This window comes from Meriones unguiculatus, chromosome 15, assembly GCF_030254825.1.
Source record: "Meriones unguiculatus strain TT.TT164.6M chromosome 15, Bangor_MerUng_6.1, whole genome shotgun sequence".
Classification (NCBI taxonomy): domain Eukaryota; kingdom Metazoa; phylum Chordata; class Mammalia; order Rodentia; family Muridae; genus Meriones; species Meriones unguiculatus.
In genome coordinates, this window is record NC_083362.1 from 1,598,750 (window position 1) to 1,625,604 (window position 26,855).

At 47.7% G+C, this 26,855-nt stretch overlaps 2 protein-coding genes and 1 long non-coding RNA gene across 9 annotated transcripts in view; 1 reads left to right on the forward strand and 2 right to left on the reverse strand.

Moving 5' to 3' along the window:
- The window catches only part of LOC110556757 (uncharacterized), a 60,628-nt gene extending 45,446 nt beyond the window's left edge, over positions 1-15,182 (forward strand). The window contains exon 5 of the long non-coding RNA XR_009586358.1: positions 14,263-15,182. This is a non-coding gene — a long non-coding RNA (uncharacterized LOC110556757). The remainder of the gene's footprint in view (positions 1-14,262) is intronic.
- On the reverse strand, positions 358-8,415 carry LOC132646067 (paired immunoglobulin-like type 2 receptor beta-2). Of its 7 annotated transcripts, none has more exons than XR_009586352.1 (4): positions 8,039-8,414; positions 7,361-7,747; positions 5,014-5,196; positions 358-1,178 (listed from the first exon to the last, which is right to left on the reverse strand). XR_009586352.1 is itself a non-coding variant. In XM_060367936.1 (4 exons), the coding sequence occupies exons 1-4, from the start codon at positions 8,085-8,087 to the stop codon at positions 1,124-1,126; spliced, it is 639 nt and encodes a 212-aa protein (XP_060223919.1). In that variant the 5' UTR covers positions 8,088-8,120; the 3' UTR covers positions 365-1,123. The 7 variants fall into 7 exon arrangements, 4 of the variants coding, with proteins under 4 accessions (XP_060223919.1, XP_060223917.1, XP_060223918.1 ...); XR_009586350.1 differs by having other exon boundaries at positions 361-1,181; XM_060367936.1 differs by having other exon boundaries at positions 365-1,181; positions 5,014-5,158; positions 8,039-8,120.
- A 2,596-nt stretch (positions 15,183-17,778) lies between the features above and the next one.
- On the reverse strand, positions 17,779-25,393 carry LOC110556774 (paired immunoglobulin-like type 2 receptor beta). Its single transcript, XM_060368631.1, has 5 exons — positions 25,371-25,393; positions 25,132-25,304; positions 24,452-24,838; positions 22,126-22,294; positions 17,779-18,836 (listed from the first exon to the last, which is right to left on the reverse strand). The coding sequence occupies exons 1-5, from the start codon at positions 25,391-25,393 to the stop codon at positions 18,572-18,574; spliced, it is 1,017 nt and encodes a 338-aa protein (XP_060224614.1). The 3' UTR covers positions 17,779-18,571.
- Positions 25,394-26,855: the final 1,462 nt, after the last annotated feature.

Here is a 26,855-nt window from a genome sequence, read left to right on the forward strand (position 1 = left end):
ATGATTGGAAATAAGGAATTGAGGGCATATATTTAGTGAGGAAAAGAAGCCAACATGGGACCCAAGCAGCCATGGCCTGTGGCCTGATGTGGAGCATGGAGGCTGAGAATGTGGATGAGATGGCAGTGTTAGGGAGTAAGGGAGAGAGGAGGCAGGATTCTCAGGCAGTGGATCTCAGTGTGCACCATGGTCCTTGCCTCTCTCCCTGTGAATTTTGTCTTGGATACAATCTTCTACTCTCTGAGAGTGAGTGTGGGAGCAGGGTCAGGAGAGACTCTGAGATGTAATTCTGGGAGAAAGACATTTATCAAAACATGTTATTGACTCCATGAACAGACAGAGAACAGCACATTCATTCTCTCAGGTCTGCAGACAGACAGGATGACCTGGGATCCAAGGACAGGAAATCAGAGCCCACATGACAGAAGTGGGGTTCTCTTCTTCTAGAGTGGAATGTTCCCAGCACCATCCTGTAGCCACATGCTCTGATTTCCAGGCAGCAGGCAGGGAAGGGGGTGGGAAGCAGGGTGTGAGGCCACCAGTCACTACTGTGATGTCATCTCACCTTCCCCGTGAGAGATCCTGGCCCCTGGAGGTCTGTTAGCTAAGGACTCACCAACAAGGTCTCCCCAGGCACCTGTGTGTGACCCTGAGAGGGAGTCACTCTTTCCAGAGTCACTGTTCACTTTGTACTATTTGGGTCCCCAGGAATGAAACCAGGTCAGCGTGCTGGTGGCATACTCCTCTTCCCACTGAGCTATCTCACTGACTCACAATATTTTATGTCCATTTATTTATACTTTTAAAATACATAATTTAAAATGAATTCGGAAAAATGTTACCACCATGATTTCTCAACAAAGGAATCCACATGTTTTTAAATACCTGGGCTCTCATTGGCCTGGAATTCACCATTTAGCCTAGAGTAGCTGGACATCCAGCCCCATGACTCTGCTTGTCTCTTGCTTGTCCAGGGCTGGGATTACAAGTTCCTGCCCATCCCTGGCTTATAATGTGGGTGCTCAGTGTCTATGGTCCTTCTCCCCATGAGCAATGCTTCTGTGTCTGGACCATCTCTCTGGCCCTTGGCAGGCCTCTCTTAACAAACCTCCCAACCAGCCCCTCAGCTGCTCTGTGGGATGACAGGTTCTGCTGCCTGGAGTTTAGGCTTCAGTCTGCTGCTGTAGGAGAAGAAATGAAACAGTGTCAGTGTGGCAGCCATGCTGGTCCTCCATGCTGCCTCTCAGCTGTTCTCTGTCTTCAGACAACATGAGGGGCCTAGGGCAGCAAACAGCTCTCAGCAGCCAGTCAGGGACAGGTGTGAGAGTCACCAGGACCTGAGGCCAGTCTTCAGCTGTCCTGCTCCACACAGGGCAAAGCTCTATTGGTCCCTGAGCCATGGCCATGTCCTTTGTCCCTCTGCTTCCTTCCCCTGACCTCTTGTCCCTTCCCTCCTTCCCTCCTGTACAGTCCCCATGCCTCCCTTTTCCCTCCCTGGAGCCTGTCTCTCCAGCTTTCCCTCTGAGTGCAGGCTGCTGCCTCCCTGCAGATTCTGCCTCCTGGTTGGAGTCCTGGTCAGCCTTCTGCTTCCTCCCAGGCTGCTGCTGTCCAACCTCTCAGCTGCTCCTCTTTCCTATTGGAGGCTGAACCCTTCTGCTGCCAGGGGCTGCACAGTCAAGTCTTTATGTCTGGGTTTCCATCACACCCTACTCCCTCCTCATCTCTGACCCTGTCCTGTGTCCTCTATTCACTCTGGTCTTAAATCTGCTCTTAACTGTGTACACACTGGACTCTCGTTTGTGTGTACAAGAACTGTGGAGCCCAGGTTGGCCTTTAACTTTCTTTGTGTGTGCAAATGGTCTCGATCTCCTGATTCACCTCTCTGTGTTTCTGAAATGCTGGGCATGGTGTGTCCCTGACTTTGTCTCCATTTTTGTTTCCTAGAATACTTATGAAAGTTAGAAGACAAATCATCTTTACAAAAAACAATCAGGATTCAAACAAGGATTGCACTGAACTTTTTTTTGAAGTTCAACCACTTCTTTTGCACATTTCATGAGGTCATTTTACATCACAGTTGAATAATGTTCTATTTTTTTATAATACACATAAATTAAGTTTTCAACTTTTTCAACTTTTTTTCATATTTTACATTTTATTAATTATATATCCTGATTGATGGCCCCTCCCTCAATTCTTCCCAGTCCCAATGTCCTTCTCCCTTCCCCCATGCCCTTCCCCTATTCCTCTGAAAGGGGCTTTTTCTTCTTCTGCCATCTGCCCACAGCTTATCACGTGTCATCAGGACTGCCTGCATCTTCTGCCTCTGTGGACTGGCAAGGTCACATCACCAGGGGCAATTGGCCAAAGAGCAGGCAATTGAGTTCATGACAAAGCCAACTCCTGCTCCCCTTCCTCAAGAAACCACATGGAGACTGAGCTGCCAATTGGCTACATCTGAGCTGGGATCTAGGTCCTCTCCATGCATGGTCCTTGGTGCATCAGTCTCTGCAAGACTCCTTGGGCTCAGGTTTTTAAACCTTGTTGGTCTCCTCATGAGGCTCTTGTCCCCTTAGTGTCCTTAGTTTCCCCTTCTTCCATAAGATTTCCTGTGCTCTGCACTATATATATATGTATATACATATATAGTCTATACACATTACAAATATTTAGAAGATATAACTTTTCTGAGAGAGGGGAGAAAAATATGGGGCTGAGAGCGAGGGAACACTAAGAGTGGAAGTTTACTCCAGCTCCATATTCCAGCCAATAAACTCAGAGTGTGTTACAGGACCACAGCAGATTCCTGCGTGAGTCTTTCTGCAGTTCCATTCTCCTTTCTGCCCTTCTCCAGTCTCCTCCTCAGTGACGTACAGTGTCCTGGCGGAGCCAGTTTCACTGATGGCTACAAGGGAAGACATGCTCTGCTCACAAAGGTAATTAGTGAATTACCTTGGTGGAAAATCAGAATGCACATCTAAGTATTGTTGGAAGCAGGAGAGGAAGTCTGTTCTCTCTGATGGGTAGTGCAGTTCGCAGGAGTGTGTCCTAGAGATGCTACATGCATTTCCACTACTCCCAGATAAAACAGTCTACCAACAACAACAAAATGACAGTCAAAAATTTTCACAAAAACACTTTTACTGACACAGTGGCCTCCAGAGATAGGATAGGACAGCCATAACGAAAGCTACAAAGCTAAGGAGCTCATCACTGTTTGTTATTATTTATAAGACGGTGCGTCCTATAGTAGAGGCTGGCCTTCAATTTTCTGTACAGCAGTATATGCCCAAGTCCTGGTACCACAGGCTTGCACCACCGCACCTGGCTATCTTTTATATAGTTTCAGCCTGAATCATTTCCTGTCAATCATAATTATGACAATGAAACCAATGCTGATGGAGAAATCCTGAATGCTACCTCTAGTTTTAATATATTTTATTACATGGTACTTAAAATCTAAATATGGTGTACACTCTTATAAGCAGATATTAGCCATATAATACAGCATAACCATCTACAGACCTAAAGAAGCTAAACAACAGGAAGGACCCTAGGGAGGATGCTTACATCTCATTCAGAATGGCGAACAGAACAGACAGCAGAAGTGATGGAAGTGAGGGAACAGGGTGGGAGCCTGCTAGAGAGGGTCCTCTGAAGCCACCAGCAGGGGGTGGAAGCAGAGGCTGCAGGGAACTTTAAGGTTGTTTTGTGTTGTAAGGACTTAATGAATAGAATTTACTGTTCTGCGGATAGCATTACGTTTTTTAGTGTTTCCTTCACTATTAAAAAGTTTATTGTCAGGCAGTACACACATGTTTGTGAATATTGGCATATGTGCACACACATGTACATGGTAGTGGACAACCCTGGGAACTGTCCTGTAGGAGCTCTCCACCATAGCTCCTGAGACAGGTCTGTCATTGGCTCCGGTCTTCCCAGTAGGTAAAGCACAGTGAGCCCCAGGGATCCCAGTGTCTCTGCCTGTGTAAGAGTCTGCCGACACTTTATGTGGCTGTGGGGAAAGAAATTCATGCCCTTGTGTTTGTGGGTCAAACAGTTCACCACTGAGCCATCACACTGGCTGTTTTGTAATTTCTCTCAAGAGTGTTATGTTTTTAGTGTATAAATCTTTTGCCTTATTCTGAGAATCTCCATCACAATGTTGTATAAACCGTGTTCCCCAATTGTCTCCTAATAAATCAATAAAGCAGTTTACAGCCAGTCAATGAGCAGGGGAAAGAATAGGGCTGGACTTCCTACCAGCCAGGAGAGAGGGAGTTAGAGGAGGAAGTAGGGGATTAAGACAGGGGATTGAGAGACAGGCAGATCCAGGAAGGACTAGGAGAGAGCTCAGAAAAGAAAGCTACAATGTGCAAGTATCTCTGGGATGTAAACTTGGAGGAAACCAGATTACTTAGAGGTTTTAGAATTGACCAATAACTGCTCAGATCTTGCGCTGTGAAACTTATTAAACAAATATAATAGAGTTTCTATTCTTTGAATGATAGATGGATTAAGACAGAAACTGGGAAACAAACACAGTTTTATAAAAATATCTTTAACCTTGCCTCTTTGAGTCTTCAGGTTCTTCCTTCACATTGTCTTTTTATTTGTGAGTCTATTGCACACCATGCTCTCAACATCCACTTTATTGCAGATCCCCAACTCACTCAGTTGTCTCATTTCCCAGGTTTCCCTTCTCATGATGTGTTGTCGCTGAATGCTGGTCTCCTCTCAGACCACAGCTCCTTCCCAGTGAGCAGCTGGCCCTGAGGCTGCTGTATGCCTCCTTGCAGGACTTAAGAGCAGGCTCTGTGTTCACCTGCATTTGCTCCTCTGACACCCAGCTGGTCTCTAAGGACAGCAGGCCAGAGTCAGTCCTGGCTGAGTTCACCCACCTTTTGTCCTTCTGTTCTCTTTCTGTTCCCTGCACAGGCCCTTCTCCATCCCCTAGAGCTGAGAACACTCCCAGTGGGGTCACTAGGGTGAAGGCCTGTCCTGGACACTCACCTTTTTTTTCGCCAGAGGAAGATCAGCAACACAGAGATGGGGGCTATGAGCACTGCCTTGCTCACCACCATCCCGACCATGGCTCCCAGGGTCACCAGTGAAGGGTTCCTCTGGCCCTCTGTGTCCCTGCTTCCAGCTGTGGTGACTGCAGAGGGGAGGGTGGGGAGAAGTGAGCACATCCTCCTGGAGGAGGGAGGGAGGGCTGAGTGTCACCTCTGTCTCCTCTGTGGATGGGAGCAGCTGTGAGAAGTCCCCACTGAGAGGGGATCAAATGCTGAAGGCTGAGGCTCAGGACAGCAAGCTCAAATGCACACTCCCCACTGTCCTGGCTGTGCCTTCAGATTTGCGTTTGTTCCCAGATAACTAAGCCATAGAAACCCAGGGACTTTTGACATAAGTGTGTAACACACAGCTCTGATTAGTCCATAGCGGGCTTGTTGCTCATGCCTTGGCATCTCAGTTTAATAGTTCGTGTTCACATGAAGAGCAGGTGAGGAGGGAATGACTCTTGCCTCAAGAGGACGAGGCAGGCATATTTCTGTGAGTTCAAGCCAGCCTGGTCTACATATGTAGTTCCACGGCAAAGAGAGCTGAGTGAGCTGTAATCCCAGGAATAAGGAGGAGGAGACAGGCACGGCCCTGGGCTCACTGGCCAGCCAACCTAGTGTCTATGTCAAACTCGAAGCCAGTGAGAGAGCCTGTTCCTAAAAATAATGTGCGTGGCACCTGAGGCCCTCCTCTAGCCTCCACATGAAGTAATGTGCACACACACACACACACACACACACACCTCCTTAACAGACCCACATTTTCATAGTGAATACATGAAGAGAGAACAGAAAACAGATAACTTTAGGGGTACATGCACAGCTCAGTGCAGGGCAGAGTACATTCCTTTCCTCTGCAAATATCACTGTGGGTCATTTTCACAACATTTACGTATTCGGGAACTCTAGAACAGAGGTTTTCAACCTGTGTGTGGGTCACGACCCCCACAATGGTCTTACACAGTAAATGTCTGCACTATGGTTCACAACAGTAGCAAAATTACAGTTATGAAGCAGCAGTAAATAACTTTGTGTTTGGGGGTCACCACAATGTGAGGGACTGTATTAGAGGGTCTCAGCAGCAGGAAAGGTGAGAACTGAGCTAGACTATGAAACAGCTCCTTTCTCTTCCTTCCCTGAGCACTGGAGGCCACAGATTGACATTACAGGTCAGCAATGTAGCTGCAGACTGCACAGAACACTGTGCTGTGGGCGTCCTCTCATAAGTGAGCCATGCCTCTAATGTCGGCAGGAGGAGGCAGAGCTAAGGCAGATTACTCTGAGTTTAAGTTTAAGTTTGGCCTTGTCTACATAGTTTCAGGAGAGCCATGGGTAAGTGGTGAAATCCAGTCTTATAAAAATCTGATAATAATAATAATAATAATAATAATAATAATAATAATAAAATTATGAAAAAAACTCTCAAAAATTAAAAAGAAAAAGAGCCACAGATCAAGGTCGAGATAAAGACCACAGCACAGAGTCCCCAGCTCCTGTGGGGCCATGTGTAGGACACAGTGTCAAGGCTGCTCCTCAGGACTCCATGTGCAGAGGACACAGTTACTTCTGCATCAGGGACCACAACACAGAGCAGCCTCAGCCTGAAAATGGGGACATGTTACTGCAGAGCCTGGGGCCTTGTGTGGGTGAGGTGAGGGAAGGAGGGTAGAGGGGTGCTGTGACATGGAGAGGAGACAAGGGGTGGGTGGGGAGAGGTAACAGAGGTGTCCTGTGCAGCTAGGAGGGAAAATGACACTGAGGTGAGAGGGGTCAGTTTCCACCTGGACAGAGGACACCAAGAACATCCAGTGGGACCTACTGTGTGTTCTGGGCTTAGGCTGGAGCTGTGAGCAGATCTGCACATGGGGACCTACTGTGTGTTCTGGGCTTAGGCTGGAGCTGTGAGGAGACCTGCATGTGGGGACCAATGGGAGCCCTGACACAGGCCTAGCAGACTCAGTGGCATCTTTGAGAAGTAAATTTCCTTTGTGGTCATACAGAAAGTGAAAGTGGGCAGACCAACACTGTTAGATTTGTAATAGGAAGGGGCTGAGCTGGTGGGTAGGGCAGCTGCTGAAGCTTAGAGAAGAGTAGGGTTCTGTCTGGGCAGAGAAAGACAGACAAGGGCAGAGAAGGCAGCAAAGGCCTCTCACAGCTACCAGGAAAAGATGTTGTTGGCAGAGGTGTGGGCAGAGCCAAGGGAAAGCAATGTGAAACAAAGCTGAGAGTTGTGGAGCCTGAGGTGACATGCAGGGAACAAGGAAGCCACAGAAAACAAGGCCTGAACCAAGGTGCCTCACCATTGGTGATTGTGAGTTGGGTCCCATCAATCGACTGCCAACTCTTCCAGCCTTCTGTCGTTTGCAGATAAACTCTGCAGAAGTACATGGTCTGGTCTTTCTCCTCCAAGTCCAGGATTGTGAGGATTCCATGTGTCTGACCTTGTGTCCAGGTCAGGATGAGCCTGTTCCTGAAATGCTTGTGTATGAAACGTGAACCAGAGTCGTAAATAAATCCCCCATAGGGGTGCTGCCATCTCCAGGTTATTCTGAGCTGAGGCTCCTCTGCCAACTCCCAGTAGGAGTAGAAGGAGAATGGGATCTCGATGGAGCCGCCCTGGACACCAGAGACATGTGCTGGTTGGTCGACCCCATAGGTATTTTCTCTGTTGGATCCTGCTGAGTTTCCTGGGAAAGATGGGGAATCTGAGGTCAAGCAGGGGATGGAAAGGACAACCCAGAGCCTCCTAAGCCTTCATCACAGGCAGGTGTGAGACAAGGGCAGGACTGTCCTTAGGGCTGTTGGGACAGGACAGACAGGGAAGGTTGGGTCAGGCTCACTCTGAGGGATGAGCTGTCTCTTGGGCAGAGAGGCCTGGCTGCTCCTCTAGCAGACCCCTGTCCACATGACAGCCCACTCTTCCCAGCCCTGTGTCCCTTCCTGTGGTTCAGTCCGTAAAGTGAGGTCCCCACACTCACCAGCTTGCAGACACACTGCTGGCAGCAGCAGAAGCAGGAGCCAAGCCATGGCCAGAGGCCCTCAAGGAAATGAGAACAGCAGAGCTATCAGGGAGGAGACTCTCTGGAGGTCCCTGGTATTGTTCAGAAGTCAGGAGATGACCGGGGTTAAGAGGCACACAACCGTCTCCTGTGGAGGACTCAGCGGGAGCAGGACCTCCCGACTTCCACCTCCCTGTGGCCAGCAACTTCCTTTTACATTTTGGCTTCTTCTTTCTCATGGTGCAAAAGATCTGCCCTTGTGGTCTCTGACGAGGTGGCTGTGCCTTTAAGCCTGGCCCCATTTCTGGAGGGGATTTATGGCCTTCATGTTGCCATGCTGGCTTCTCTTTTCTTCCACCTTGAGCTCCTGTTTGCCATGTCCTTCATCTATACCATGATGTCCCCTTCTTTCTCCCACCTTTCTCTGCCTCCCCTCTCAACTCTCCCATCCCTTCTCCTGTCTTGTTGGTTCTCTGTGTGTCTAAGGCTCTCCCACATCTAGGGAAGAGGCTGCCAGGACCAGCCCACTCCCTTTCAGGGAGAGAAGAGATGATCCATGTCTCTGACCAACTGAGCCTCATACTCTGCTAAGAGATGCTGATGAAGGTGGTGCTGGAATGGATGCTACCTCAGCCCCCAAGTCTAGAACTGAACACCTTATTCTGCTCTTTGCCCCCTTCCTGTTCTTCAGTGACTTCTCACAAATTTCAGGCTGCACCAAGACCTGGTACACCCTCACCATCCCAGCCTGTTTTCTACTGTTCAGTTCATAATGTCCCTAGGCTTCATAGCTTCCTAGATGACAGTCCCCCTGACCCAGACAGGGACTCTGAAGCTTGTGCTGTCTCTGCAAGACCCTTCGTGCCCTTCCACCTACAGAGGAAGGCCCAGTTCAGGCCATGCAGCATCAAATGGCAGGTCTGAGGGAAGTGTAGTCTCAGTAGGACCTTGTAGGCTTCTGCAAAATATGGAGGCCTCAGCCTGGCTACAAGTCCTCACTCAGCCTCACCTCAAAGGCTAGGGCTAGGTGATACCTTCCCTGACACTCTAGCAATGAGTCCCACTAGCTGTGGCCATTCCAGAACCCTCTTTAGATTAAGTGAGCAAAGAAGGCTCAGAGCAGCAATGTGTCACTCATGACACACAGCCTGGGACATCTCTCAGAGTGGACACAGCTGGCTTCTGACTAGGGTGGGGACAAGAAGGTGGCACAGAGGTTGTAGTGGCCTCGGGGCCACTTCTGTAGGAGGGTCATCCTACCCTCCCCCCACACAGAGTGTCATCATTTCCCTGAGAGGCAGGAAGACAGGATTGCACAAGAGCAAGGGGCATCATTGTCCTTGAGCAAAAAATATAGTGTTAACTTCCCATTTTGTCAGTCAGAGTTCCTGGCATTGATTGCCTTCTCCATGCTTCCCTGCAAGGGATTATGCAGCCCATCTCTTGAGAGGTTCCAAGTTTAAAATTAGAGTCTTAGGGCAGCATGGCTGTGGTCCTGGGGAAAAGTTTAGGACCTGGTTAATTGAGACACGTTCAGCCTGCTGCATGGAGTAATCAGGCTCACCACATCCTTACTGCACTTCAGAGATACCATTTCCTGGCAACCCACCCAGATGGGGCTTGGCTTGTGACCACAGAGTGTGCTTATTGCTCTTTTTCCCTATCAACAGCTAATCAGCACACTCCAGGTATTGTTCTAGATCAGATAACCTCCAGATGGCTGGACCAGAACCGTTTATGATCCTGGCACCTAAAGTAAGCCAGTCATTTTAAAAGTCAACTTCCTTAATGAACCCTTTCCCAATGATGAAATACCAAGGCTTGGAAACCCCCGCCTGAGTCTTTTTCATATTAAAAAGCCCATTCCCCTAGAACTTGGGTCTGTACTCCTCTCCCGTTTTGACAGGAAGGTTTGTGACCCTGGCTCGAGCTTGTATCAAATAAACCCTTGTGTGTTCTGCAATGGACTAGACTCCTGATGGTCTTTTGGAGTTTTGCCATCTAGGCACAACAATTGGAGGTTCCACTGAGATTCTGAGATTCCCCAAACCCAGAACCTCAATTTGGAGTGAGTTGTGCCAGCTGGTAAGTCTCTGTGTAGTGTCTATTTCTTCTATCTACTGTCATGTCGGTTCTGCTGAAAAGCCTCGAGGTGTTGCTTTATACAGCAAGATGTGGCTAGGAATGGACACCATCAAGATTTACAACTGTGGGGGTCAAGGAAGACGTCTCTGTTCCTGGGGTGTACTAGGAATCCTACCTGTCTGTTTTGTGGATGTGGAATCCCACTGTCAGTTGGAGAGTGTTGGTGAACCTGGAATCCCACATGGTGAACGAAAAGCCCATTGCCAGGTACTTTCCTCTCTCTGCTTTTGGTATCCAAGGCAGGGAGGCCATGGCAGAAGTCTGTGAGTCTGAGCTTTTGGATCCTCTTCTGTTTCCAATTGCAGAACGGCTACATGGCTACTTTTTTGTGTTTGTCTTTCTATCTTATTCCTTGTGTTTGTGTGTCTTTGTATTGGACTGTGAGGGTTAATTTGAGACAGACTTCTTCGAACCCCTTGCTATTCCTCCTTCCCCATACCCCGGCGCAATTTTTCTCTGCACCCACTGCAGCTGGATCATCAAGGGTGCTCAGGTGGTGTGCTCTGGCGGTGGTTGTCATGGGTGGGTATGTGAGGGTGGGGCCCGGGAATGAAATTGTCTGGGACCTGCCAGCTAGCTGCTACAGAGCACACCCTCACTGCAGTGGCTGAACCATCCCAGTGTGTCGGGACCTCCTCGACCAGCAAGGAAGACGCAACCACCAGCTCTTCCTCAAGCAGTTTATCCAAGCCTTTGTAAGCTTCTTCTCCCCCCGTACCCCGGGCCCTTCCCAATTATATAGGTAACCACATCAGCCAATCACAGCCAACCACGCTCACTCATCAGACCTGCAGCAGGCAGCCAATGGGCTAGTGCCACGCTCGCCTTGACCAAATATGGACTTGTTTAGCAGTCAGTACATCCGGCAGGCGCCATCTTTTAGGCTTGGCAACTTAATAGCCTAATAGCCATGGCTTCCCACACCAGTGGTAACAGCCCTGCCCCCAGCAGAGCAGCACCTGCCCAATCCAAAGGCTAAGGGAGCCACGGTCTTGGCACCTCTGCCACTGCTCTATGGTTCCTGGTCTGGCAGGCTGGTGTAGATGGATGGAGTAAGACCAGACAGCTGTGTACTGTGGTGACTTTATCTTCCCCATGCTCCCAACGCTACAGGCTGGGGAACCTCTGGTCATTAGTGGGAGCACGCTTTTGGAATGAAACAGGTTGAGAACAGCCAGGAGCTGGGCGGGCTACACGAGCTTGTCCAGGACAATGGAACAAAGTGCTTGAAATTATGGCTGGGTGGAGTAAGAAAAGTTGTATAGCTGTTTAAATGTATGTATGGCCATTACAAGTTTATCTCTGACTGATCATAAATGGTTAATATGCTCTGTATGTCTTGGTCATAGATGAACAGTTATTGCATTTGTTTAAAGGTTAAATTCAAACTCTTGGTTAAAACATATATATGTGTGTGTATATATATATTTGTAAGATCTATAGAAACACAGATGTTTTTAAGTATCAACATGTGGCCTGCCATGTGATGTGAGTCCACCATCTTAATTGCCATGTGGCATGAGGAAGGACAAAGAAAAACTATTCAGAACCTCTTAGTCACAATGAATTTTGTTTATCGTCCTATTTCCTTGTGGACTTAGAGACAACTCTCATTTTAAATTGGTTTTGATCTTAGAGATTGCATTGGTTGCACTGGTAAAATTTGGTTTTGACTTTTAAAATTATGGTTATGCTTTGTGACTTTACTCCTGAAAAGGGTACTTTATTTTGATATTGCAAAAATAGATGTCTTCTTAAAAAGCATTTAAGGCTACGAAACATTTTTATGCTCATCAGATATTTTATAGTAATGTCTTAATGGATTTTACACATATATATCTATAATTCAGGATTGTGTTTTTGCAGCATGCTGTGTGTGTAATTCAGCCCTGGTTTGTAATGGTCTATTCACATTAATGGGTTGATTTGCAGTATGTGCATGGCTCCCAGTTCCTGAGGGAACAGATTAATGCTGTTTCTTTCTGGGTGATAGGTTTGGTAAGACCAGAAGAGTTCAAATACAGTTTAAAATTGTTCTATACTGTTCTGTTATGCAGTTGGTTCTCAAACTTATTAGATCACAATGTAAGAACTTGGTTATGGAAAACTCTAAGTGCTCCTCAGTGCTATAGTGGGGGAGGCAGCCACACCTAATGGCCATGTTTTAAACTTTCAGCCACAGCCTGTAACAACACATGGTTTTCTGCCATGTCGGTTCAGGGATAAAGAGAGTGGAGCCTTAGTTTTACCTCCATCTTTATGGAGGGCTGCCAGCTGTGATCAGTTCCCTGTTTAGTGCTAAGTGCAACTTCTGTCCTTTAAGCATTTTGCTGTGCAGTGTTAATGCAATGTGGTAGATCAGCAAGATTTGCCAGTTCCTCTATGAACAGTATCTGATTGAAAGTTTTGCTTTTATCTTAGTTCAGAAATACATGCTAAAGCTATGCTAATGACTGCAGTTGGTTACAAACTGAGGTTTAGCTAGTCTCTTGTTTATGTTTTTAAGGTTAAGCCTAGGATGGGTAATTATAGACTTTGCCTATGTAGATCTACTTGAAATAGATATGGTCCTAAAACACTTATCTAAGGAATATGCCAGAATTAGAGATAATGGTGTTCTGTTCTACAGGATGTAATTGAGAGTGGATAACTAAATGTGGAGAAAGAGTAACTCATATGCTGGCCCTCTAGCTTGTCAGGGAACTGTGGAAGATGGCTTTTAATGTGTGTAAGCTTATTATGAGAGAAAGGCCCCCAAATCCTGGCAGTAGCTCCCCAAGTTCTCTGAGAAGATTTGAACACAACAACAGATGACTTGGCCTCTGGATTGTGGTATGCTAACCACTGGACGAGACTGCCTCTACTGTACTTCCACTAGGGCCCAGCCTAAACTGTGGACAACACTGTGGAAACCGGGAGAGTCATTGTTTCACATTGCTAAAGCAAGATAATGCCATTCTCTCATGTTCTTTTTTTCCAAGAAACATTGTCTCATCTTCTGTGCCTGATGGACAGACTGCCTCTTCTCATGATGCCATGAGACCACAGGAGCCAGGGACAACTGTCTAGGTCATGGACTGACTAGTCATCACTGTCATTTTGATTTGTATATATAGCCTATAATTTATCCTTCTCAGGTCTCTGGTCACATTGATGGCTAAGCTAAGCTAATGGTAGCTTTGCTGCTAAAGTTCAGACAATTAGGTACACTGTAAGTTCATTGGCCAATTCATTAGCTATTTAGAACTAGTAGGTACTAGATCTTTTATTTAGAAAGGTAAAGAGGTTTGCCTTCTCACAGGCTTCATGTTAATTGTCTTTGTCTACAGTGAATAACTGCATAGAAAGAGGTAAAGATATATAAGGTAGGAGGATATGAAAGTTGAAGTTATGAGGATATAAAAAATTGTTTAATGGTCTAGAAAAATGTTTTTCCTAGTTGATAAATGCAAGAAAGGTTGGAGGGTCTAAAGAGGTGTTTTAAGGTATGTGAATGTAAATTATAGTGATATAAAAGAATTGGGAGATATTTCAGATTTCTTCCTCCCCTTTGCTATTGTTGTTCTCATGTTATTAGATTTCAGAAGTTCAGAGTTAGGACATGGATCAACAGAGTTCTGATAAGCTGATGGAGCACTGAGTGCTTATTATTGAGTCACAAGCTTGAGATTTTATTTTCCTTTTGATTGTCTTCTGGAGATAAACTTAAAGGTGCCTCTCATAATGCTAAACACATCTGTCTAATGTGTGTCTATCTGACCCAAAAGATGTAGCTTTTATGAAGTCTTAATGGCATGAATCTACTCCTTCTGTCTCATCGACACCTGTTAACTGCTCTTTCTAAAGTATGGATTTAAATACAATGGTGATACAATATACTTCCTTTTAGAAACTAAAATTGATATGAGTTTCAAAAAATCAAAAACTCAGAAGACCTGGATCTGGCATAGCTCAAACAGACCCCAGATGAGTTTTCCCCTTTGTCTTGGGGCTCCTCAATTTTCCAAATTACTAGCCAAATTTTAACTAGTACCTCTCGTCTGAATTTGTCTCAGCAGATGTTCACCTGGCTGACAGAATCTGTTCGGGGATCAGCTATGCACTGCAAGCTGAAATCTGGACTTGCTGGAAGCTGACATGTTTGCTCCCTGACTCTCCAAGTGGATCAACTAACCAGACACTTCTGAGGACTGCACCAGTGCCCAGCCTTTGGCTGTCATTTCACTCTTCCTCGACCCTGATGGTAAAGGTCCTCTTCTCTGCACTGAAGTAATTTCAGAAGAAGAGACCTTTGCCCAAAATCCCATCTAACATGCTGAAATGATATATCTAAAGCTGCTCCCTGGCATAGGGTTAAATGGTTTCCTACAGTATCAATTTACACATTGGAAAGAAGATCCTTTGATCCATGTCTTCTGGTCATGCTATCTCTTGGACACATCTGGAGGATTCGATATAGTATCCTCTTGAAAAGGGGAAATGAGAGGTCCAAAGTTTAAAAATAGAGTCTTAGGGCAGCATGACTTTGGTCCTGGATAAAAGCTTAGGACCAGGTTATTTGAGACATGTCCAGCTTTTCTGCATGGAGTAATTTGGCTTGCCACATTCCTTCCTGCACTTAAAAGATACCACTTCCAGGCAACCCTCCCAGATGGCCCCTGGCTTATGACCACAGAATGTGCTAATCACTCTTTTTCCCCAAAAACATCCAATCAGCACACTCCAGGCATTGTTTGCTATCAGATATGCTCCAGATGGCAGAACTGTTTACTGTCTTGAGTCCCAAAACAATCCAGTCATTTTAAAGGTCAACTTCCTTATGAACCCATTACCCAATTATGAAATGCCAGGGCTTGGAAATGCCCAATTGAGTCTTTTTCCCTTTAAAAATCCCATTCCCCTAGACCTCAGGGCCTCACTCCTCTCTCATTTCTACAGGAATGTTTGCCACCTGGGCTGAAGTTTGTATCAAATAAACCCTCATGTTCAGCTATGGACTGGATACCTGGTGGTGTTTTGTGGTCTTACTGTCTAGGCACAACACTCAAGTCTGCTTTCTCTGCCTTCCTCCCAGGGCCCATGGTCCTCAGATCCCTCGGCTTGAGCCTGACACAAACTCTCCTGGCCTCCCAGCCAGCTACACATGGAGACACTTCTGTATCTATCCTACACTCAGGGAAGCCGAGGAACAGAAGCTCTAGGTATGTTACCCCTGATGCGCAGTCAGTCAGGAGAGGGGTCTGGGCCGACTGTCTCTGTCACAAAGTGCTTTCTCTCTGTTTGTTTCTGAGTTTTTAAAATGGACCTCAATTACTCCAAACTGATCCTTGAACTTGTTATGAAGTTGATCTTGAACTCCTACAAATTCTGCTGTGTGGGCCTCCCAAGATCTGGATTACAGGTGTGCACCATCACACCCCTTCCTCTACTGCTGCAGGAAGAACCCTGTTTCTGAGCATGCCAGGCAAGTGAGCATTGTACCAGGGGGACTCCATCTTTACCCTCAGCAAGGTCTGTGAATGTGACTCCTGGCCATGAGTTCTCTCCTCCAGGTTCCATCTGCCATTCCCTTACTGACTGGGGCCTGTGGGTAAAAGGTCAGCTGATGTCTGACTCTCCCAAGGAGGGTCTGGACCTGACAGGACGGCCACATGTCAGCTTCTGTGTCCCAGCATACTCACACAAGAGCCCTGGCAGGTTCTGCAGGACCCCAGCTGGCCTGTGCTCAGCCCAGCTGCTGCCCCCTGCTGGCTCTCTAACCCAAGTCCTGGGCTCTGCTCTGGTTCCAGTCTGGACTCAGTTGGATCCCCATGGACACCCTGCTGTGGGAATGTTTTCTGTCCAGGACACTGTGGGCAGTCTCCTGCAGTGTGGTCCTTCTTCCCCCAAACCAGTGACTGGGCCCTGTAGCCATGATGCTTTCCCACGGGAGGGGACGTTATGTGGAAAAGCAGCCTGGGGTTCTGGTGTGCACACAGGGGCTTTTGCATATATTTGACCACGGGGAGTGTCAGACTGCAGTGTTGGGTCCTTGGTGTGTCTCAGGCAAGGCACATATGTGCCCTGTCTCCACAGAAGAACAAGTAAGTGTAATTTTGAAGAATGAACTTAAGTTCCCTTGGCCATATGGGACTTTAATTCTAACTTGTGAGAGGCAGAAGCACATCGATCTCTGGGAGTTTGGAACTAGGCTGGTCTATAGATCTAGCTTCTCTGTCTCCAGAAAACGAAGGAAAGAAAACATCAAAACCGACATATCAAAATACCATCCAGCTGAGCACAGAGACCCAAGGTTGACAGCCAAGGTGGATGGAGTCCCATTTCTCAGTGACTGAGATTGTCCTCTGGGTTACACATACATGAGCACACACCTACTTGCACACACAGGCACCTGCACAGACAGAGACAAATCATGCAACACTCCTACACAGCTGATCAGCTGCCCTGACTTCCCCTGTCCTCATACCAAGTGAACATGGCTGCCCAGGCCAGGCTCTGTGACTCCTCAGACTCCAGTTCCTGACAGTGTCCTATGCAGGCCTGTGTCCCCACACCTGGATTCCTCTTCTTGCTTTCTTCCTGACTGGCTCAGGCCATGAACACAAACTCAAACACCAGTACAGGACTAGAACTCAATGTCTGCTCCCCAGTGGAACCATAATGTTTTCTTGAGGCAGATCAGAGTCCCAGTCTCCCTACCTGTGTCTGACCAGGGGTTCAGCACCTGTTGAGAATTTTGGTTCTGTGTAAATCCTTGCTGTGGCCCCATTGTGGTGTTCCCCTATGGGACAATGTAAAAGAACCTAGGTGGTCTCATGACCATTTGAGGAACAACTTTAATGCCCCTTCTCTGTGGTTAGTTGTGTGTGGCTTGAAGCTGACAAATGGACTCTTTAGATGACTAGACAGACCTCGGTCATGCCATCCTGCTTGAGTGACCACTTCAGGGATCTCAGAGGAAATACCACCCAGCTGCCAGCCCCACTGTGACCATGGCTGCTGCTGGGTTCCTCCTCAGTGGGCCTGGGTCCAGTTAGACATGTCCAGACTCTCACAGCTGCCCCAGGAGACTTCACTTTAGCCAGGAGAAGCCTTGGGGACCTCCTCATGATGCATCCTACCTATCGCTAGTCTCATGTGGTTGGCGCTGACTTGGTCCAGGGCTGTGACTGAGGTACATTTGGGGCTTGTGGCTGGAGGAATAAGAGCTGCATTTATGCCTCCCTGAAACTGGCCATCTCTACCAGGCATGGCCAGGAACCTCTTATGGCTGCAAGAACAGCCTGGTTCCAGTCTAATGGACAGTCAGGATGCTGTTCTGGGTCCCATCATTCTCTTAGGTAGAAGCTGACCCTCTGACCATCAAATATTAGGAGAGACTGGACTTGGGACAGAAGTCTGGTCCTAGGAGAGACCCCAGAGTCTAGAATATCAACATGACAGGAAATCAGGAAGTGAGGGCATCTATTTAGACTAGTGAGGAAAGGAAGCCAACATGGGACTCAGGCAGCCATGTCCTGTGACCTTATGTGGAGCATGGAGGATGAGGCTGTGGACGAGATGGCAGTGTCAGGCAGTAAGGGAGAGAGGAGGCAGGATTCTCAGGCAGTGGATCTCAGTGTGGACCATTGTCCTTTCTTCTCTTCCTTATGTCCTTGATACAATCTTCCACTCTCTGAGAGTCTCATATGGGATGTGTGGGGGAGCAGGGTCAGGAGAGACTCTGTTATGTAAATCTGGGAAAATGACATTTATTAAAAGTGTTACTGAATCTACCAACAGACAGAGAACAGCACAGTTGTGTTCGCAGGTCCACAGAAAGACAGGATGACCTGGGATCCCAGGACAGAAAATCAGAGCCCACATGGCAGAAGTGGGGTTCTCTTCTTCTATCTGTCTAAGGACCGGATGTTCCCAGCACCATCCTGCAGCCATGTGGTCTGATTCCCAGGCAGGAGACAGGGAAAGGGGTGGAAAGCAGGGTGTGAGGCCACCAGTCACTACTGTGATGTCGGCTCCCCTCCCTGGTGAGAGATCCTGGCACCTGGAGGTCTGTTAGCTAAGGACACACCATCATGGCCTCTCCCCAGGCACCTGTGTGTGACGCTGAAAGGGAGTCACTCTTTCCATAGTCACTGTTCACTTTGTACTATTTGGGTCCCAAGGTCAGCATGCTGGTGGCAGGCTCCTCTTCCCACAGAGCTATCTCACTGACTCACAATATTTTATGTCCATTTAGTTAAAATTTTAGAAAACATAATTTAAAATGAATTCAGAAAAAAAGTTATGACCATGATTTGTCAACAAAGGAATCCACATTGTTTTTAAAGACCTGGACTCTTGTTGGCCTGGAACTCACCAGTTAGCCTAGAGTAGCTGGTCATCCAGTCCCATGACTCTGCCTGTCTCTTGCTTGTCCAGGGCTGGTATTACAAGTTCCTGCCCCATCCCTGGCTTATAATGTGGGTGCTCCAGACCTAACCATGGTCCTCCTACCCATGAGCCATGTTTTCCTGACTGGACCATCTCTCTGGGCCCTGGCAGGCCTCTCCGGACAAACCTCCCAACCAGCCCCTCAGCTGCTCGGTGGGATGAGGGCTCTGCTGCCTTGGGTTTAGGTTTTGTCTGCTGCCTGTAGGAGAAGAAACAGTGTCAGTGTGGCAGCCATGCTGGTCCTCCATGCTGCCTCTCAGCTGTTCTCTGTCTTCAGACAACATGAGGGGCTCAGGGCAGCAAACAGCTCTCAGCAGCCAGTCAAGGACAGCTGTGAGAGTCACCAGGCCCTGAAGCCAGTCCTCAGCTGTCCTGCTCCACACAGGGCAAAGCTCTGCTGGTCCCTGAGCTATAGCCATGCTCTGTGTCCCTCTGCTTCCTTCCCTTGACCTCTTGTCCCTTCCCTCCCTCCTTCCCTCCTGTGCACTCCTCATGCCTCCCTTTTCCCTCCCTGGAGCCTGTCTCTCCAGCTTTCCCTGAGTGCAGGCTCCTGCCTCCCTGCAGATTCTGCCTCCTGGTTTGAATCCTGGTCAGCCTTCTGCTCCCTCCCAGGCTGCTGCTGTCCCACCTCTCAGCTGCTCCTCTTTCCTATTGGAGGCTGAACCCTTCTGCTGCCAGGGACTGCACTGTCAAGTTTTTATTTCTGGGTTTCTGTCACACCCCACTCCCTCCTCATCTCTGCCCCTGTCCTGTGTCTTCCAGTCTCCCTGGCCTTGAATCTGCTCTAAACTGTGTCCACACTTGGCTCTCATTTGTGTGTACAAGGTCTTGTGGAGTCCAGGTTGGCCTTCAACTTTTTGTGTGTCTGTTGATGGCCTTGACCTCCTGATTCACCTCTCTGCATTTCTGAAGTTCTGGGTATGGTGTGTCCCTCACTTTGTTTCCATGTTTGTTTCTTAGAATATTTATAAATGTTAGAAGAGAAATCATTTATCTTTACTAAAATGTAATTGGTATTCAAATAGGGATTGCACTGAATTTTATGTTGTTTTGTGTTGTAAGGACTTAATGTATAGAATTTTCTGTTCTGAGAATATCCTTACATTTTTTAGTATTGCCTTTATTATTTACAAATTTACTGTTCTGCAGTACACACATGTTTGTGAATATTTGCATATGTGCACACACTTGTACATGGTAGTGGAGAACCCTGGGTACTGTCCTGTAGGAGCTTTCCACCGTAGCTCTTGAGACAGGTCTGTCATTGGCCCTGGTCTTCCCAGTAGGTAAAGCACAGTGAGCCTCAGGGATCCCAGTGTCTCTGCCTGTGTAAGAATCTGCCAACACTTAATGTGGGTTTGGGGAATTAAATTCATGTCCTTGTATTTGTGGGGCAAACACTTCACCATTCAGCCATCACACTGACTGTTTTGTAATTTCACTCAAGAGTGTTAATGTTTTCAGAGTACACATATTTTTAAAAATGTTTTTAAATTTAAATTTTTATTTTATTTATATTAAGTATAGTTTATTCAGTTTGTATCCCAGCTGTAGCCTCTTCCCTCACCCCTCCCAATCCTACTCTCCCTCTTTATTCTTCTCCTATGCCCCTCCCTCAGTCCACTCCCTCCTCCCCTTCCATTTGACCCTACTCTATCAGGTCTCATCAGGACTGGTTTCATTGTCTTCCTCTGTGGCTGGTAAGGGTCATCTTCCCCTCAGGGGAAGGTGATCAAAGAACCAGCCCATGAGTTCATTTCAGAGACAGTCCCTGTCTCCATTACTACTAAACCCATTTGGATACTGAGCTGCCATTGGCTACTTCTGTGTAGGGGTTCTAGGTTATCTCTTTGTATGGTCCTTGGTTGGAGTATCAGTCTCACAAAAGATCCCCTTGCCCAGATTTCTTGTCTTTGTTGTTGTTTTCCTTGTGGAATTCCTGTCCACTCCAGGTTTTTCTATCTCCCCTTCTTTCATAAGATTCCCTGCACTCTCCCCAAGGTTTGGCCATGAGTCTCAGCATGTGTTTTGATACCCTGCTGCGTAGAGTCTTTCAGAGGCCCTCTGTGGTTGGCTCCTGTCCATTTTCCTGATTTCTCCCAATTTCAATGTCCATCCAGTTTGCCTTTCTGAATGAAGATTGAGCATCTCCCCCAGGGTCCTCCTTCTTGATTAGCTTCCTTAGGTGTACAGATTTTGGTATGATTATCCTATATTATCTGTCTAATATCCATTTATAAGTTAGTATATACTCCAACAATTAGGAATAATGCTACCTCAAGATCCAGCTATACTACTGTTAGGCATATATCCAAATCATGCTCAAGTATACAATAAGGACATTTGCTCAACTATGTTCTCAGCAGCTTTATTTGTAATAGTCAAAAGCTGGAAACAACCCAGAAGTCCCTCAGTTGAGGAATGGATACAGCAATTGTTGTACATTTACACAATGGATATACTCCTTAGCAATTAAAAACAAGGAAATCATGAAATTTGGAGGGAAATGGTGGGATATAGAGAAGATCATCCCAAATGAGGTATCCCAGAAGCAGAAAGATAAATCGTTTGCCTTGTCAGAATAAAGGTTATTGTATAATTCAACTGCTGATTTCTGTATCCCCTATATCTGATTGTAAGTCATGCTCTGAGAATCTTCTGTCTCAGTATTGTATAATCTGTGTTCCCATTAGTCCCCTGATATAGCAATAAAGCCAGTCAATGAGCAGGGGAGAGAATATGGCTGGACTTCTTGCCAGCCAGGGGAAGAGGAATAGTGGAGGAAGTAGAGGACAGACAGATATCCAGGAGGGACCAGGAGAGAACTCAGGAAAGAAAGCTACAAAGTGTAAGTATATCTGTGATGTGCACTCAGAGGATTCCAGATTAGCTTAGAGGTTTTAGAATCGAGCAATAACTGCTCAGTTCTTGTGCTGTGAAGTTTATTATTAAATTAATATAATAGAGTCTCAGTTCTTTGTATGATAGTTGGGTTAAGACAGAAACTGACAAACACAGTTTTACAAAAATAACTTTAACCTTGCCTCTTTTAGTCTTCAGGTTCTTCCTACACATTGTCTTTTTATCTAAGAGTCTATTACACAGCATGCTCTCAACACTCATTTTGATCAGACATCCGCAGCTCACTCAGTTGTCAGTTTTCCTAGGTTTCCCTTCCTGTGAGGTGTTGTCCCTGAATGCTGGTCTCCCTGAGACCACAGCTCCTTCCCAGTGAGCAGCTGGCCCTGAGGCTGCTGAATGCCTCCTTGCAGGCCTTTAGAGAAGGCTCTGTGTTCACCTGCATTTGCTCCTCTGACACTCAGCTGGTCTCTAAGGAGAGCAGGCCAGAGTCAGTACTTGCTTAGTTCAGCCACCTGTACATCCTTCTTTTTTCTTTCCTGTTCCCTGCACAGGCCCTTCTTCATCCCCCACAGCTGAGAACCCTCCCAGTGGGGGCACTCAAGTGAGGGCCTGTCCTGGACACTCACCTTTTCTTCCACCAGAGGAAGATCAGCAACACAGAGATGGCAGTTATGAGCACTGCCTTGGTCACCACCATCCCAAGCATGGGTCCCAGGATCACCAGTGAAGGGCTCCTCTTACCCTCTGTGTCCCTGCTTCCAGCTGTGGTGACTGCAGAGGGGAGGGTGGTGCTGCCTGCTGGGGAGAAGTGAGAAGTGAGCACATCCTCCTGGAGGAGGAAGGGAGGGCTGGGTGTCACCTCTGTCTCCTCTGTGGATGGGAGCAGCTGTGAGAAGTCCCCACTGAGAGGGGAGCAAATGCTGAAGGCTGAGGCTCAGGACAGCAAGCTCAAATGCACACTCCCCACTGTCCTGGCTGTGTCTTCAGATTTGCGTTTGTTCCCAGATAACTAAGCCATAGAAACACAGAGACTTTTGACATAAGTGTGTAACACACAGCTATGATTAGTCCATAGCAGCTTGTTGCTCATGCCTTGGCATCTCAGTTTAATAGTTCGTGTTCACATTAAGAGCAGGTGAGGAGGGAATGACTCCCAAGAGGCAAAGGCAGGCAGATTTCTGTGAGTTCAAAGCCAGCCTGGTCTATGTATGTAGTTCCACAGCTACAAGAGCTAAGTGAGCTGTAATCCCAGAACTGAGGAGGTGGAGACAGGCACAGCCTTGGCTCACTGGCCAGCCAACCTAGTGTCTATGTCAAACTTAAAGCCAGCAGGAGAGCCTGTCCCCAAAAATAATGTGTGTGGCACATGAGGCCCTTCTCTAGCCTCCATATGAAGTAATGTGAACTCACAAACACACACACATAGATATATACACACAGACTCACAGACACCCCTGACTTAACAGACCCACGTGTCCACACACACTGTATACATGAAAATGTGTATTAGAAAATACATTATTTTAACTGGACATGTATTACTCAGTGTTAAGCCAAGTACAATCCTTTGCTCTAGAACATCACTGCAGATTCATTCCTCACCATTTACCTATCTGGAAATTTTAGAACAGAGGTTCTCAGTCTGTGGGTCACTCCCCTGCAGGGGTGCAAATCAGGCATTCTGCATATCAGATATTTACACTATGATTCACAACAGTAGAAAAATTACAATTATCCAGTAGTAATGACACAGTTTTCTTCTTTGGGTCACCACAGCATGAGGAATGTGTTACAGGGTCTCAGCTTTAGGAGGGTGAGAACCCCTGAGCTAGACCATGAAACTGCTCCTTTCCTCCCTTCCTTGGCAGCTGCAGACTGCACAGAGCACTGTGCTATGGGCGTCCTCTCATGAGTGAGCCAGTCTGTAATGTTGGCACGAGGAGGCAGGAGCCAGGCAGATTTCTGTGAGTTCAAGGTTGGCCTTTGTCTACATACTTTTAGCAGAGCCATGGCTAAGTGGTTTAACGCTGCCTTATAAAAATCTTATAATAGTAGAAATAATCCCCCATAATTAAAAAGACACAGAAAAAGAGCCACAGATCAAGGTTGAGATAAAGACCACAGCACGGAGTCCACAACTCCTGTGGGGCCATGTGTAGGACACAATGACAAGGCTGCTCCTCAGGGCTCCATGTGCAGAGGACACAGTTACTTCTGCATCAGGGACCACAACACAGAGCAGCCTCAGCCTGAAAATGGGGACATGTTACTGCAGAGCCTGGGGGCTTGTGTGGGTGAGGTGAGGGAAGGAGGGAGAGAGGGACACTGGGACATGGAGAGGAGACAAGGGGTGGGTGGGGAGAGGTAACAGAGGTGTCCTGTGCAGCTAGGAGGGAAAATGACACTGAGGTGAGAGGGGTCAGTTTCCACCTGGACAGAGGACACCAAGAACATCCAGTGGGACCTACTGTGTGTTCTGGGCTTAGGCTGGAGCTGTGAGCAGATCTGCACATGGGGACCTACTGTGTGTTCTGGGCTGAGGCTGGAGCTGTGAGCAGATCTGCACATGGGGACCAATAGGAGTCCTGACACAGGCCTAGCAGACTCAGTGGCATCTTTGAGAAGTAAATTTCCTCTGTGGTCATACAGAAAGTGAAAGTGGGCAGACCAACACTGTTAGATTTGGAATAGGAAGGGACTGAGCTGGTGGGTAGGGCAGCTGCTGAAGCTTAGAGAAGAGTGGGGTTCTGTCTGGGCAGAGAATGACGGACAAGGGCAGAGGAGCCAGCCAAGGCCTCTCACAGCTACCAGAAAAGATGTTGTTGGCAGAGATGTGGGCAGAGCCAAGACAAAGGAATATAAAAAAAAAAAAGCCGAGAGTTGTGGAGCCTGAGGTGACATGTAGGGGACAAGGAAGCCACAAGCATCAAGGCCGGAGGCAGGGGCCCTCACCCTTGGTGACCTTGAGTTGGGTCCCATCAATCGACTGCCAAAACTTCCTGCCTTCTGTCGTTCGCAGATAAACTCTGCAGAAGTACACGGCCTGATCTTTCTCCTTCAAGTCCAGGATTCTGAGGACTCCATGTGTCTGACCCTGTGACCAGTTCAGGGTGAGCCTGTTCTTGAAATGATCATGTATGAAACCTAAGGTGGAGTTGTAGATAAATTCCCCATGGACCTTCTTCCATCTCCAGGCTATACTTATCTGAGGATCCTTTGCCAACTCCCAGGGGAAGGAAAAGGAAAATGGAATCTCGATGGAGCCGCCCTGGACACCAGAGAGACGTGCTGGCTGGTTCACCCCATAGATATTGTCTCTGTTGGATCCTGCTGAGTTCCCTGGGAAGGATGGGGAATCTGAGGTCGAGCAGGGGATGGAAAGGACAACCCAGAGCCTCCTGAGCCTTCCTCACAGGCAGGTGTGGGACAAGGGCAGGACTGTCCCCAGGGCTGGTGGGACAGGTCAGACAGGGGAGGGTTGGGTCAGGCTCACTCTGAGGGATGAGCTGTCTCTTGGGCAGAGAGTACTGGCTGTTCCTCTAGCAGACCCATGTCCACACGACAGCCCACTCCTCCCAGCCCTGTGTCCCCTCCTGTGGTTCAGTCCCTGCTAGTGAGGTCCCCACACTCACCAGCTTGCAGACATGCTGATAGCAGCAGAAGCAGGAGCCAAACCATGGCCAGAGGCCCTCCAGGAAATGAGAGCAGCAGAGCCACAGGCAGGAGAGGAGGCCCAGAAAGGACACTGGAGTGCTCAGCAGTCCAGAGAATCAGGGTGAAGTGACCCACATCCTCAGACCTCCTCCTGTGGAGGACGGAGAGGAGCAGAGCTTCCCATCCCCACCTCCCTGTGGCCAGCGACTTCCTTTACCATCTGGCTTCTTCTTTTCCCATGTTGCAGAAGAGATACCCTTGTGGTCACAGACAAGATGGCTGCCCTTGAGCCCAGCCTCTATTTCTGTCTGGAGATATGGCCTTGACCTTGGCTGAGCTCTCCTCTCTTCCACCTTGACCTTCTGACTCGTCTTGTCTTTCCCATTCCCTATGTGGCTTGTCATCTCTCATTTTTTCCTCTATAAATTTCCTCCCACCCTGTTCTCCCCTCCTTAATCTGATTGCCAGCTTAGACTACAGAGCATGTTCCAGAACAGGCAGGACTGTCAAGACTGAAACCCTGTTTGAAAAACCAAAAGACAAAAAGAAAGGAAAAATAAAAAATAAATCAAAATTACAGCCCTGTCCCACTATAACGGGCTTCCTCTACTTGCTTTCTTCCAGATGGGCCAGGCTAGGGAGACAAACCCAAACACTGGTAGGCAGGCTAGAACCCAATGTCTGCTCCCCAGTGGGACCATAATGTTTTCTTGAGGCAGATCAGAGATCCAGTCTCCCTATCTGTGTTTGACCAAGGGTTCAGAATCTAAATGTGGTTGAGCATGTTGGTTGTGTAAATCCTTGGTTTAGCCCATTGTGGTGTTTTCCTATTGGACAATGGAAAAGAACCTGGGAGGTTACATGACCCTTGAGCAACAGCTTTAAGGCCCTTTATCTGTGCCCATGTGGCTGTGGCATGGGACTGACAAATGAACTCTTTGGATGACTAGACACCTCGGTCGTTCCATCCTGCTTGAGTGACCACTTCAGGGATCTCAGAGGAAAGACCACCCAGCTGCCAGCCCCACTGTGACCATGGCTGCTGCTGGGTTCCTCCTCAGTGGGCCTGGGTCCAGTTAGACATGTCCAGACTCTCACAGCTGCCCCAGGAGACTTCACTTTAGCCAGAAGTCTTGGTGACCTCCCCATTGACCCCTCCTACCTCCAGAGAGTCTCATGGGGTTGGCGATGACTTTTTCCAGGGCTATGACTGAGGTACATTTGGGTCTTGTGGCTTGCAGAGTAAAAGCTGCATTTATGCATCCTTGTGACTGATGATTACCAGGCATGGACACAAACATCTTCTGCCTGTAAGAGCAGCCTGGTTCCAGTCTTATGGGGCAGTGAGGATGCTGTCCTTGGTCCTGGCATTCTCTTAGATAGAAGCTGACCCAATGACCATCAAATGTTAGCACAGAATGGACTTGGGACAGAAGTCTCATCCTAGGAGAGAGCCCAGAGGCTAGAATATCAACATGATTGGAAATGAGGAATTGAGGGCATATATTTAACTAGTGAGGAAAGAAAGTCAACAAGGGACCCAAGCAGCCATGGCCTGTGGCCTGATGTGGAGCATGGAGGGTGAGGCTGTGGACAAGATGGCAGTGTCAGGCAGTAAGGGAGAGAGGAGGCAGGATTCTCAGGCAGTAGATCTGTGTGGACCATGGTCCTTGCCTCTCTCCCTTGTGTCCTGATGCAATCT